Here is a 15342-nt window from a genome sequence, read left to right on the forward strand (position 1 = left end):
TTTGGCTATAACGTTTTACCACTGACAAACAGACATAACACATTGAACATTGACTCATCAAATTCATCGTCGTACACACACTAACGACATCTGTTGTTTTCACTAAGTTGGGCAAATCACGAATCAGATGGCGGTAGTGGAAAAACGCGGGAAAACTCGAGCAAATCCGATGCGCGTGCCACGAGTGATCGATTGGCCAATTAATGATTATTCAAATTGACCAGTAAATCAGTGAACGATGAGAATTTCATAAGTGTTATGTCTGTTTGTCTGTGGTTTTACCATCACCACCTACTTATACTAAGGACACACCTATGGTACTTGTACCATGGTACAGGAGAACAAGAAAATTATTCCAAGACTATCTTTAATAAAGACAATAATTGGTATGGTACTCATTTCAAGATTCTTGTACCATGGTACTTGTACCACCAGTGTGTCATTAGTATTACATGCGGTAGACCATATTATGCTTCTAGCCACTATCATTCTCCCAACATGCTCAATAATTTGACCACCTAAGTGCCAATGTCTTTATAAGCCTATCATCAAATGGAAGTTCATGAAATGGTTTTTAAACATTATCTACAGAATCTTGTTTGTGGCACTTTCAATCGTAGTATTCGACGTTTTCTTGAAATAAGCCTTAAAATATCAAGTTTTTGGTTGTAGGTTGAAATTTTTTGATGATTGTTTGTTGAACGGTTCTGAACTATGGCCCATTTAGGCCTTTCGATTCAGTTTCGATTGCTTCCACTAGATAATTTTCATACATTTAGGCGATAAATTTACATCAAAAGATAATGGGATATTATTGGTTTTTCATTGGAGTCGATTACTTGCAATATAGTCAGCAATTTAAATTCATTGTGATATATCGTATTTCCTACAATCACATCAACATAATTACATTACGACTAACTCTCTCGATTGATGATTAAATATTTGACCGAACTTTTAGAACTTCTTTTGTTTGATGGGAACATGACTTGCACGCCACTAATGAAGAAACTGCAAAAAATAACTGAAAAAACTGAATATGTGTTTTTTTTCTTTATTCATGTGATTTTTGAAATTTAAATAATAAATTATAAGGGGGGACTTTTCATAAAAGCTATTTGGATCAGGCCTGAACAGTGACCATTTGAGCAACCTCTGTTATTGATCTAAAATAGATTAATAGAGGCAAATTAGATTACCATGAGGAACATGGAATACGCCCAAAGTAGACTTTTAGTCTAGAGACTGCCAACGGGTCATACGAAAAAATAAAATATGCTTCACATCTTAATTTTTTTTAAATCAATATGAATTTTTATTATTACAGTTTTGTGATTTTTTCCCTGACCTCAAACAAAATTCCCTGACTTTCCCTGACATTCCAGGTCCAAATTGAAATTTCCTGACTTTCCCTGACTTTCCAGGTTTTTCCAGGTAGTCGACACCCTGTGGGATTGATTTTTAACAATTAAAATTTGAATGCTATTGGATTCTCCTACCAGGCACACATCTACCACACCATCGCTACCCGAACATCAACCTCACACATTCTTACTTGTATGAGGCCTGCACGAGCATAGCGATCGTATATAGCATTCGTATGCGGGTACAAATGAATACCAATCTATTTTTACATTTTATATTTACTGCTACTAAGTAACAGGCAGCTTTTTTTTATAACAATTCTATATTTTGAATAATACTTGCTAGCAATGAGAATTTGATTTGCAAAGAGATTGAGTTATATGATTAACGAAATTATCTAATAGGAAATTGGAAAGGGCCAGGGATCAAACCCTTAATCTCCTGCTTATGAGGCAGAAGCAGTGACACAAGGCCACCAAGCACCCCTATATAGCATCATCAACGTGCACTGCTAACACGAAGGGAGACCCGACGACGGGAAAGAAGCGTTCTACGCACAGCTGGAGCAGACATACGATGGATGCCCACTGCGGGACGTCAAAATCGTCATTGGTGACATGAACGCACAGGTAGGAAGGGAGGAAATGTATAGACCGGTCATCGGACCGGATAGTCTGCACACCGTATCGAATGACAACGGCCAACGATGCATAAACTTCGCAGCCTCCCGCGGAATAGTAGTCCGAAGCACCTTCTTTCCCGCAAAAATATCCACAAGGCCACATGGAGATCACCTAACCAAGGACCGGAAAACCAAATCGACCACGTTCTAATCGACGGTAAATTCTTCTCCGACATTACGAACGTCCGCACTTACAGCAGTGCGAATATTGAATCCAACCACTACCTCGTTGCAGTATGCCTGCGCTCAAAACTCTCGACGGTGTACAACACGCGTCGAAGTCGGACGCCGCGACTTAACATTGGGCGGCTACAAGACGGTAGACTAACCCAAGAATACGCGCAGCAGCTGGAAGTGACACTCTCAACGAAAGAGCAGCTAGGCGCAGCGTCTCTTGAAGATGGCTGGAGAGATATTCGATCCGCCATTGGTAGCACCACAACCGCTGCACTTGGCATGGTGCCTCCGGATCAGAGAAACGACTGGTATGACGGCGAATGTGAGCAGTTACTAGAAGAGAAGAATGCAGCATGGGCGAGATTGCTGCAACACCGCACGAGGGCGAACGAGGCACGATATAAACAGGCGCGGAACAGACAAAACTCGATTTTCCAGAGGAAAAAGCACCAGCAGGAAAATCGAGACTGTGAAGAGACGGAGCAACTGTACCGCGCTAATAACACACGGAAGTTCTATAAGAAGTTAAACCGTTCACGTAAGGACCACGTGCCACAGCCTGATATGTGTAAGGACATAAACGGGAACCTTCTTACGAACGAGCGTGAGGTGATCCAAAGGTGGCGGTATGGTGATGGACCTGGGAGAACGCACGCAGGACATAATTTTACCGGCTCCGGATCTCCAGGAAATCCAGGAGGAGATTGGCCGGCTGAAGAACAACAAAGCCCCTGGGGTTGAGAAACTACCAGGAGATTTATATAAACACGGTGGTGAGGCACTGGCTAGAGCGCTGCACTGGGTCATTACCAAGATTTGGGAGGAGGAAGTTTTGCCGCAGGAGTGGATGGAAGGTGTCATGTGTCCCATCTACAAAAAGGGCGATAAGCTAGATTGTAGCAACTACCGCGTAATCACATTGCTGAACGCCGCCTATAAGGTACTCTTCCAAATTGTATGCCGTCGACTAGCACCAATTGCAAGGGAGTTCGTGGGGCAGTACCAGGCGGGTTTTATGGACGAACGCTCTACCACGGACCAGATGTTCACCATTCGCCAAGTACTGCAGAAGTGCCGCGAATACAACGTATCCACACATCATCGATTCATCGGCTTCAAAGCCGCATATGATGCAATCGATCGGGACCGGCTATGGCAGCTAATGCACGAACATGGATTTCCGGATAAACTGACACGGTTGATCAAAGCGACGATGGATCGGGTGATGTGCGTAGTTCGAGTTTCAGGGGCATTCTCGAGTCCCTTCGAAACCCGCAGAGGGCTACGGCAAAGTGATGGTCTTTCGTGTCTACTATTCAACATCGCTTTGGAAGGGATAATACGAAGAGCAGGGATTAACACGAGTGGTACAATTTTCAATAAGTCCGTCCAGCTATTTGGCTTCGCCGACGACATAGATATTATGGCACGTAACTTTGAGGAGATGGAGGAAGCCTACATCAGACTTAAGGGGAAAGCCAAGCGGATCGAACTAGTCATCAACACGTCGAAGACGAAGTACATGATAGGAAGAGACTCAAGAGAAGGCAATGTGAGCCACCAGAAGAATTTGTGTACTTGGGCTCATTGCTGACTGCCGAAAATGATATCAGCAGAGAAATTCGCAGACGCATAGTGGCTGGAAAGCGTACTTACTTTGGACTCCGCAAGATGCTCCGATGGAATAGAGTTCGCCGCCGTACCAAACTGACAATCTACAAAACGCTCATTAGACCGGTAGTCCTCTACGGACACGAGACCTGGACGATGCTCGTGGAGGACCAACGCGCACTTGGAGTTTTCGAAGGGAAAGTACTGCGTACCATCTTTGGTGGGGTGCAGATGGCGGACGGTACGTGGAGGAGGCGAATGAACCACGAGTTGCATCAGCTGTTGGGAGAACCATCCATCGTTCATTCCACGAAAATCGGACGACTGCGGTGGGCCGGGCACGTAGCCAGAATGTGAAAATGGTTCTCGACAACGATCCGACGGGCACAAGAAGGCGAGGTGCGCAGCGGGCAAGGTGGATCGATCAGGTGGAAGATGACTTGCGGACCCTCCGTAGACTGCGTGGTTGGCGACGTGTAGCCATGGATCGAGCCGAATGGAGAAGACTCTTATATACCGCACAGGCCACTTCGGCCTTAGACTGAATAAATAATAATAATACATTGCTCGACACAAATACCTCCATAGTCAATGCGACGATATAAATCTCACGACCTTACTGCTGCCTTCTGTGAGATTTATATCGTCACAAAAATTGCCCTCCATTCGCTGCCAAATCCACTTCTATATACAAATCTTCATGCCTGCCGTGTCCTAACGGAACTATCAAATCTGTACTTTCGCCTCTATCATGAACATTTATGTACGTCATAGTGTGGAATATGATATTAGCATTTCCATATCATTGTAAGTTATTGTGCATCTGGTAGATACCTTGATCTTAACTTTGGAGGACCTTGGACTCTCATGTTCATGGAAATTGTGATCAGATCCATATGGAACTGGATTGTGTGTATACCGATGATAAGGGCATTATTTACCGAGCCTCTAGCATCTCGTATTTCCAAAAATATATCACTGGTTTGACGTTCAGGATGACTAAGTTTGATTGAGGGTTCAGGGTTATCATACAATTTGGAATAGAAGCGAAATCATTCCAAGGTTTCAAATGACTGAATCGTCAGGGCATAGTCAAACTTGACCTTCGATATTTTTCTTCTAAAGCCAACATCCTGAGGAACAATTTTGCCGAAGGAAGTGGGGACCTAGCTTTCTTCTCGGCATATATGACTCATTCGTCCCGGAAGGGTTAAGATGTAGATACTAAGGGCCTGCTCACGGGTCCTTAAGCCCGAATGAAAAGTTAAGTCATTGGAGAAAAAGTTAAGTCTCCAGAGTAGTGAAGTCCTGCAATCGCCAAACCATCAAAGACAATCCGTAAGTGAATTCCGTGTGGATCTTTTTCGATTTCCAATTTTTTTTTTGCAGGACCGAACTTGAAGTAAAAGTTGATAGGGTAACCGTACCCTTAGTGGAGGTAGCACCAATAGTGGAGGTAGTGGGGTTTCGATGAGATTTATCATATTTATACACTTTACGATGGTTTCAGTTGTTTTTTTTTGGCCTTAAATATCCTGTTAAATGCAATTTATCTTAAGATTTCGCTTAAAAAACTATTGAAAACAATTATTTTCCTCAACAAAATTGACTCCTTTGCACCTATAGTGGTGCAACTGTACCAATAGTGGCGAGTCTCATAAGAAACCAATGGATAGCACCACTATGGGAACCAACATTAATTTTACCGTCACTAAAGGAACAGTGTACCCATAGTGGTGCAAGCAATTTTGGTAATTGTTGATGTCAAATGACAACTATCATCTCGCGTTTAGTTTCATAGGGAGTAACTGTATTGATCGATTTCTCTTAATCGATTCTATATTTTGTTAATAACTCAATTATTTCAAAAGCTATAACCGTGATTAGTAATTCTGGTGCAAGATCACACCAAACCATTAAATCATCGACAAACTAGCGCAATTCGGTACAATAATGAAAAGAAAACATCGACGAAGAGGAATCGATCAATACAGTTACGCCCCTATGAAACTAAATGCGAGATCTCTTTTTTGTTTGCAAATTTATTAGTTTATCTGTTTACTAAGATATTAAAGCTGTAAATTTCCCATAATTATCAATTTTTAAAAAATATTTTCTTTTGTTGATCTACTAATACCTCCACTATTGGTACCGTTACCCTAGTTTCCTAACAACCTATGATCGAGATAGTGGAAAGGTACACGCTTTTTTAGTATGTTACGCTTTTTTAGTATGAAGGATCAGACAATACTTTTTATAGCTATGATTTAAATTGTGAATCGATCCACCTGCAATAGGAAGATAGATTATGTCTCTTCTTTGAGATCTTATTCCTATAGCTGCGATGATAACTTTTTGAAACATCGGAATTGTTATTCTTCTTCTTTTTAGCAACATCAAACCGCCAACATCACATTCGACTAGGCTTTGCCATTCGTTTGTAGAACGAAGGTTAGCGCTCATATGAAAAGGTATTATATTTCACAGAGTGTCAAATATTGTGATGCAATATAGACAACAGATAAAAAGCAATGGATTTTTATCACTAGAACTTGTTTCTAATCGAGTAGTGCTTTTCGGAGACATCTTTGGCTGTGTATAATTGATGATAATTACCCCCTTTTCTCTACCGAAGTGTACATTTCTTGCGTCACAAAATGAATGAATCATTAACGGGACATTAGGAGCTTATAGTTTTTTCGCTGATTGATTCACTTTATGATCTGCACTGACTGAACATTTCTTTGGGAAAAGCAACGAATGCATTGTGTAATAAATGCTTATTTTTAATGTCGATAATCTACCGAAATGACCAGTTTTAGTTGAAAATCTCGCTCGGGTTGCTTTTTTCAACCAAATTGTCAATCCTTTATTCAATTGCGGCGTCGCCCTCTAGATCGATTTCAATTGGAGCTTGAGGGCTTTCTTCAAAAAATCATGAAAACGTTGCACTTGACCATTTTTTAACTTTCCCGGTAATTTTTTTTTTGCTTTTCATTTATGTAAACACAGCTGATTTCCAGACTAATCGATTAGTAAGGTAATCTTGCAAATCTATCCAACCGTTCGTGAACTATATTACCTCAAAAGAAATGTAAATCAATTTTTATATATAGAAGAGAAGAAGAAGAAAATTGTCATTTTATATCCTTGAAAGTTCGGGATTATATTACTTATTGATTGGTATTATGATTTTAACTATTCTGAATCACGGACGAGCGTATAGAAATTTTGATTCCTATTATTCAAAATGCTTTTCTGTTGTTTTTCAAAGCTGTGTGCTAAACGAATAACACATTCCGTGTCTTTCCTAAAATAGACTCTCTAATTTATTGAGTCAATGTTCAAGATTTGCTTTTCCTAAATTAAACTGTGCGATGAAATTTGCAAAACAGATATGTATGGGAATTAGTATGATTTACGTTACATTTATGGAAGAATGATCGTTTCCAGTAACGTAACAATATCAAACATGTAATGCCAATGGTACATGCCGATGGGGAAAAGCGGTGGAAATGATAACATTTTGAATAACGTACTTAACGACCTACTCGGGTGCTCCAGTTAGCCTTGCAAGGCGTAAGATTAGCAATCCGGAAATGTTGAGTTCGATTCTTGGTCTCCTCTTAGGATGTCTTCAAGTGGGGAAATTTCCTCGACTGACTGGGCATAGAGTAGGGGAGGAGGCTCGATTGTGGGCACCGTTTGGTTATGGGCACCCCTATGTGTCTTTTGACAGTTAAGAGATGCTGTCATTCTGACAACCGTCATTTGTTTGCTATAATAGCATGATGTTTTGTGCTCAATATTAAACCGGATGGGCATCTCTACTTTGAACTAGAAACAAATAAATTTTTTGTACAAGGAAAACAACGCGAAATTTTTTTTTTGCCTTTTTCAAAGTGTCATAAATTGAAGTGATTTAATTCAAAAAGTGAATTCTAATGCGTATTTACACAGTAAATTTAATCAATTTTGAGGCCCAATGTCGATTGCCATCAGCGCGAAATTTTTTTTCTTCACATTCCAAAAAGGCTGCGAAATTCGATTGTGGGCACCCTTATTGGTTCGGTTATGGGCACCCTCATCTTATTGATAAATCATTCAATATCGTTTTAGTTGTCCCTTAACTTATTTTTAATAACGTTTTTATGCAGTTTGTATAATTATTTTGACATAATTGTTCGAAATAATGAGTTTGTTTAATATTTTTGTTCTTTGGGCATGTCTAGTTATTATACACACACTTTTTGGAACAAAGCGTTGACCGATTTGCTTGCAACAAGTTGCATTCGACGGGGAATGCTTTCCCATTGTTTCCTATTGAAAATTGGTTAGTTCGGACTATGGGATCAAAATTTATGGCCAAAATTTTTTTTTTTTGAATGAACGAGAAAGGCACTATTGCCGCTAGGGTGATTAATCAGGATTTTTTTGACTGTGATGCATATCGTAATAAAACGTAAATCAATGAAAAATTGAAACTCATTTACCGTAGAGGGCGTTTTGGGGCCTCTTACCCTATTTATTGCTCGAGTGAATTATAATTGAAAAAAAAAACTGCCGAAAGGCGTTCAAATGATCTGTTTTTAAAACTTAAGAGCGTTTGAAATTATTTTTCTTCGTCGCCTTGTTTACAGTCGAAAAACGCGTTGCCAAACTGGCGGTTTTAACTGAAAAAATCTTATGCTATACATCTGATAATACATCATGCTGTCAATAAAAGTGGGGTTTTCAATTATTTTCCGCTAGCGTAATAAAAGTAAAGGCTTCCAAATATATATTTTTCATACACACTTGTCATTCATACTAAAATTTTCTACTATTCCAAAAGTTTGAAGCAGGAGAAATAATTTATTAATGGAAATTTGTTGGCAGCACTACCCACTAGGGTGGCTCAAATTAGTATGGGAAAAACTTTTTTCAATTTTTTTTGATGGGCCGCCCTCTTATTCAGTTCTATTTGATGCCCTGATGCTCTGAACAAAATTTCAGCCAAATCGGTCAACGTTTGGGCGGTGCTAAAAACGTTGGAAGTTTATATGCGAAAATGTATGCAGAAACATTCAAAAACAGTGAATTGCAGTTGGACGGCATATCTTACGATGAAGAACTGTGATACTCATTCAGATCTTGAAGAATTTAATACAGAATTTTATGCTGAAAACCGCGAGAAGATTAGAGTCTAACCGGCTAAGTTATTAGCATTTCTGTGAAGTGGGGATTGAGCAAATTTCATTTCTTTTACCTTTGAAAATAAATAAATTCACTCCTACAACAGTCCAGTAAAATGTTCATATCTTTGCCTTATAAACTCTTATCTTCTCGCAGTTTTCAGCATAACATTATGTATTTAATTCTACAAGAACTGAATGAGTATCATGGTTCTTCATCGTAAATTGTGCCGTCCAACTGCAAATCACTGTTTTTGGATGTTTCTGCATACATTTTTCCATATAATCTTCCAACGAGTTTAGCACCGCTCAAATGTTGACCGATTTGGCTGAAATTTTGTCCAGAGCATCAAATAGAACCGAATAAAAGGGCGGCCCATCAAAAAATTTTAAAAAGTGTTTTTTGAGCCACCCTAACCCACGTACCTGTTAAGCAGACAGACTGAGGCATTTCACTGAATGGCAGCACAATCAAAACCATTTTTATGCGGTCGAAATGGGATTGGACTAGGAAATTTTTGTTAACTGGAACCGAAAATAAACTTTCAAATTTGACTTTTGAAATTGACCGAAATGATAGTTATTTTGCATAAAGTCCGTCCAGTTATCCAAGAAATGGCTTGAGCTCTACACTTGTGGTACAGAGAAAGGATATGATTAGGGTGGTCTAACCGGTAATACCGGTATTACCGGCCAATTTTGAGTACCGAAAATACCGGTTTTAGAGACGGAAAATACCGGTATTTCCGGTATTTCAAATTTTGCTGTAAATTAAATGCAAATAAAAATCTCGAATAATAGTTTTCAGTTAAGCTAAAAATTCACCGCTAAAAATGCCGTAATAGTTCTCTTCCGGAGATAACATGTGAAAAATAAATTGCTGCAAAAATATGTCCGTTCTCAATTCGGAAAAAAAACTTGTATTGATGACTGACACCAAGTCACGCTAGAATAGCATGTTATCCATGCTCGAACGGTTCTACGAGTTTCAGGGGGCCCTTCAAAAGACTTTGATCGATTTGAAGCTGCAATCCAAACTTATCTTCCGTGGTTATGATTTTTGTTTTCGGTAGGTGAAATAATTCAAGCCCTCGAACATGTTCAAGCTGCTGTGGAACTACTCTGCCGACGTGGCATTTATCAAGTAAAGCCACAGAAATTGCCGCCGTTGCGATGCTCTCAAAGAACGAATCCAAGAGACGATCAGAAATTTTTACATTTTCTTCAATACATCCATCTTTGATTAAGCAAGTGGACAAGATCTTGAAGCAGAATGCATAGGCAATGACAACCCCTGACATCCGATGCATAGAAGATACCTCTGTGGACGATTTTTCTGGTTTATCGGTAAAAGAACAATTCGTTAAGAGACCGTAGCAGAGCAAAATACTTTGCTGGTGGCAATTACCTTGACGCCAGGATCCTTGCAAGCAATTCATAAAGATTTCTCCTACTATGAATCTAAAGCGATTAAAGGCAAGTACTTGAGACTGATTTTCGACGCTCTTGGAACCATTCCTCCAACTTCGATTGAACCAGAGAAAGCATTCTCAGCAGCTGGAAACATTGTCAACAAAATCCGATGCGGATTGGGAAATGAATTGCTCAGTATGTTATGTCTACTTAAATTTCACTTTGCCCAGCTCAACCAGCAATGGTTTTTACCTTGGGTTTTTACACTTGAAGTTTATTAATAAATATTGTTTTTCGCCCAAAAGTTTTTATATCTGAAATTTTTACAAATACCGGTTTTTACCGGTATTAATTAATAAAGTTACATTTTAACAGTGTATGAATTAAATAATAGCCAACCACCACACCTTTCTTCATCCCATCAAGGCCAAATGTGACTAGATGCGAAAATCTCCTGCCGTAAAAACTGAACTCATCTTCATCGGATTGTTCTTGATTAGTTTTTACGATAGAGCGAGGCGAGCTGCGTTCAGTAATAGGTATACAAACACGTGAAAGTAAGTGCTGCTAACTAAGTGCAAACTTCTGTTTAGTCTTTATTTAGCCTGACGTGAAATGATACAAACCAAAACGGCTATCACGATCAAGATGCTTTTTTACTTCAATTGGCAAAGCGTCATCAAGCACAATTAGGCAGGTATAATTAGCTCATCAGCTATTCCGTTGTGTGTCTGAATGATGCAGTTAGTGTCATACATGCAGTAGTTCGTGGCTTTATTATTCGATCGAGATAGCTTATTCGGAAAGGATTTTTTTAAGTTGAACTTTGAATTTAAAAAAATGGTTATACAGTGCTTAAGTGATACAACGACCTACTTCACCATACTAATGGAAAGGGTGCTATAATGACCATTATGTAACTCAAAAGAGTTGCATAATAGTAGTTTGTGCAACAAGTTGCAAAAAGATGATTTTTTCAGCACGAGTTGTACGTTTATCCAACGAGGCTAGCCGAGTTGGATAAATACTACGAGTGCTGAAAAAATCGAGTTTTGCAATGAGTTGCACACGCTATTTTTTGCAATGACGAAAAATGTACTTGAATTTGATAAATTTGTACCTAAATTGTACAGTCTAATTTACTCCACATGAACATTCTTGCCAATAAATTTTGTTGCTGCAGAAAACAATCAGATTCCATGTGCCACATTGCATAGTTCGATAAGCCGTGAAGCGATAGATGTACTTGCCTTTGGAAAATTTTGATGTCATGTCCATCAAACTATTTTATGTATTACGCGACGCAGAGAATACACTATTTGAACACTTACCCAAGCACATTCAGCGGAATGTAGTCATGTAACTACTGTTCTGATGTTGGTTTTTCATTAGAGCACCCAAAAGAGTGTTATAATGAATATTATGCAACCCATTTGAGATGCATAATGTTCATTAAAGCACCCATTTCGTAGGTATGGAAAAGTAGGCCGTTTTATCACTCAAAGACGAACTGTAAACCAGATATTATGATCAGAAATTGCAAAAATCCATTATAACACTCATGTATGTGCTATACTGGAAAACCAATATTAGAACACCAGTTACATGACCCCCTTTTGCTCAAACAGCTTGGGTGAGTGTTTTACAAATATTTGAATGTATCAACTGATTATAAACCGAAGTTAGTTATACCACTGCGAGGTGTCTAAGCCAAGTTACCATTTCTGCACTGCCCATGATCGCATATTTGTAACACCGCATTTTTGTTTATTTTTTTAAAAGCCTGTAAATCGTTAAGAAAGCTCAATTTACTGCATCTAATCCCACAACAATAAAATAGTCTTTACTATCTTGCTTATCTGTGGTACGCTGGAAATGATTGAGTTTGTGGGGAGAAATGACAAACGATTTACAAAATCAACCAAAATGCAAATGTTACAAATATGCGATCATGGGCAGTGCATTCGTATATATCATGAGGCTAACACCATCATACTTTTATGTCCAGGGAAATTGAGACAATTTTCAACCAGAAAATTTTCTAGACCGGACCGGGAATCGAACCCAGCCATTTTCAGCATGGTCTTGCTTTGTAGCCGCGCATCTTACCGAACGACTAAGGAGGGCCCCCACTCTTCCTATCCAAATCGAATTAAAGCGTAAGAAATTTGAGTATCTACAGTACCAGTGGTGAGCATTAATCATTCAAAAATTGGATTTCTTCGAGTACATAAGAAATAGAGTAGCAGTATGCCAAAGTTTACAATTTTGGATAAAAATCTAGCTGTGCTTCTTAAAATTTTGCAATACCTATTTACTTTACAGCATCTGTATTTACTTTGTGTGCTGAACGAATAAACAAACTTCAAGTGCATAGAATTGATATCCTCGTTAAGAAACTCTCCCTCCATATCAACAATAACTATCTATTGAACCATTTGTTCTGGTTTATATTATAATTCCATTGCCACAACAGCTTCTGGATTTCAATAATCAATTACCACTGACCGATAAGCCTGAAACAAATCAAATCCAATAAAAAAGAGCCCGTACAGAGTTAGCATAACTGGCTTCACGCTGAACCTGTGCAAGATTGCTGAAAGGAGAATAAAAACACCTTCTCCGTAAATCCCAACCTACCGCAAATAGCCGCCAAATACTGGTGAACGAGCCGTCGATTGGCCTTTATCGAGATGGGGAGTTTCGTTTCTGTCATTGTTGAGAGCTATCGCTGATCAAGTGTTGTAGATCACTTTGTTAGTTGCAAACCCCGATCACTGCACTGTTGTTCTAATACCGCAAAGTGGTTTAGCGCGTAATAAGTGGCAATTAAATAACAACACTTCCGTCTGCAACAGCACTGGGATTACTTTTTCTTTCTTCTATCGCGGTGAAATCTCTTTTCGTATTGGCACGTGATCGGATTCGGCTAGGTGGTGATCAATAATACAGCCGAATGGATCGTCACTGCGCACTATTGATTTGGACGGCTGTTTGTCATCAAGTCGTTTAATTGGTCTCGATTTCCTGGATTTTATCACTCTCGCCGGATATGAAGAATCACTTGGTCAGCACTACACCGTTGATTTGATACCGATATCCCAAAGTTTAAGCAATTGATTAGCACCGCACACTGTACCCGCGGGATGTTCTAGACTCAATATTGCGATTTGAGATATTCGAGGTTCGAGCGCTGCTACTGGATGGCGAGAGATGATGCTTCTCGGACACCGGGTACCGAACGAATGATTATGATAGTTCTCCAGCGTCGTCGCTTGGCTCTTGGCGCTTGCGGCTAGCGGTAAGCGTCGGCGAGGGAAGGGAACAGATCGCAAATGCGAAAATTTATAAAGTAAGCTACGGTGAAGCAGCGCACTGGATTTGCCGGGACGTCACTTAAATCGTGCTAATAATTACAAACGTATTTTGAATATCGCATGGGAGATAAACCGACCGAACTGAGACGTGATATGTCCGATGAACGTTGAGCGCGGACTGAAAGTTCTGATTGGAGCACATTTGAGCTTCCATTGCGCCTGGCTGCAGAATATGAAACGCTTTTATACATTTCCTGCGTTGCGAGCAGCTACACCTACTGATTACAATGTGCTGTAAGTGTAAGGAAGAATTTCAAAGTTTTATCACCAGTAGGATAGTTACAGCAGGGGGTGCCATATATCATGCCTAAAGAGACAAAGCCTTGGGATTCTCCATATCTACCCGTGCTATGTTTGGCGGTCAGATCTGGGGCTACACTAATTATTACAATCAGCTGACAGCCAAAAGCTGTTGTAGGGCATTAGGTTGTATTATGACGATTATTTACTATATCTACAAAAGAGCATTCACTTACATATTGCGTCTATTCTAAAATCATTTGATTTTCAACTCCCAAGCGCAGAATTTTTACAAAGGAAGCAAATATATTTCTAACAGTGAGTATTTCTACATTGTGGGTAGTGTAATTGTACTTCTATGGATATTCTTCTTCTTCTTATTGGCATTACATCCCCACACTGGGACAGAGCCGCCTCGCAGCTTAGTGTCCATTAAGCACTTCCACAGTTATTAACTGCGAGGTTTCTAAGCCAGGTTACCATTTTTGCATTCGTATATCATGAGGCTAACACGATGATACTTTTATGCCCAGGGAAGTCGAAACAATTTCCAAACCGGCATCAGACCGGCTCTCGGAATCGAACCCAGCCACTCTCAGCATGGTCTTGGTTTGTAGCTGCGCGTCTTTCCGCACGGCTAAGGAGGGCCTCTACTTCTATGGATATTACTTTTAGGAATACTCATGAACTTTTTTGACCTCTTTTTGGACTCTATTAGAAGTTTTGAGCAACTTGGACTCTATTAGAACCTTTTTGGCAACCGACCCGGCAACGAAATAAGGACTATGATTGGAAACTCGGTACCTGGAATGTCAGGACCCTAAAAGAACCTGGACGAGGGACCCTTCTGGCTCGCGAACTGCAGAAGACTGGAGTGAACGTGGCCGCTATTCAAGAAGTCCGATGGCCCAGATCCGGAGGACGTGAATTCCGAACTGTGGACCCCACGACCAACACTGCATTCAAGTATAACATCTATCACAGCGGCGGTGAAAAAGCAGAGCATGGAGTTGGGTTCGTAGTGAAGGGCAAGCAGATGAATCGAGTGATGCGGTGGAAACCCATTAGCGAACGAATCTGTGTGTTGAGGATACGGGGCAAATTCTTCAGTTACAGCCTAATCAACGTTTACGCACCGACAAACGATAAATCCGACGACGTGAAGGACACGTTTTATGAATGTCTTGATAAAGCCTATGGAGAGTGCCCAAAGCATGACGTGAAAATTGTTATCGGAGACGCTAACGCTCAGGTCGGTAGAGAGGACTTTTTCCGTTTCATAATCGGTAGGGAGAGCCTTCAC

The 15342-nt window shown here is 40.0% G+C and overlaps 1 protein-coding gene across 1 annotated transcript in view; it reads right to left on the reverse strand.

Moving 5' to 3' along the window:
* The window catches only part of LOC134216270 (facilitated trehalose transporter Tret1-like), a 56914-nt gene extending 42974 nt beyond the window's left edge, over window positions 1–13940 (reverse strand). Inside the window, exon 1 of the mRNA XM_062695204.1 lies at window positions 13063–13940. Coding sequence (XP_062551188.1) covers window positions 13063–13138 — 76 coding nt within the window. The 5' untranslated portion in view covers window positions 13139–13940. The remainder of the gene's footprint in view (window positions 1–13062) is intronic.
* Window positions 13941–15342: the final 1402 nt, after the last annotated feature.

The sequence above is a fragment of the Armigeres subalbatus genome, chromosome 2, assembly GCF_024139115.2.
Source record: "Armigeres subalbatus isolate Guangzhou_Male chromosome 2, GZ_Asu_2, whole genome shotgun sequence".
NCBI lineage: Eukaryota > Metazoa > Arthropoda > Insecta > Diptera > Culicidae > Armigeres > Armigeres subalbatus.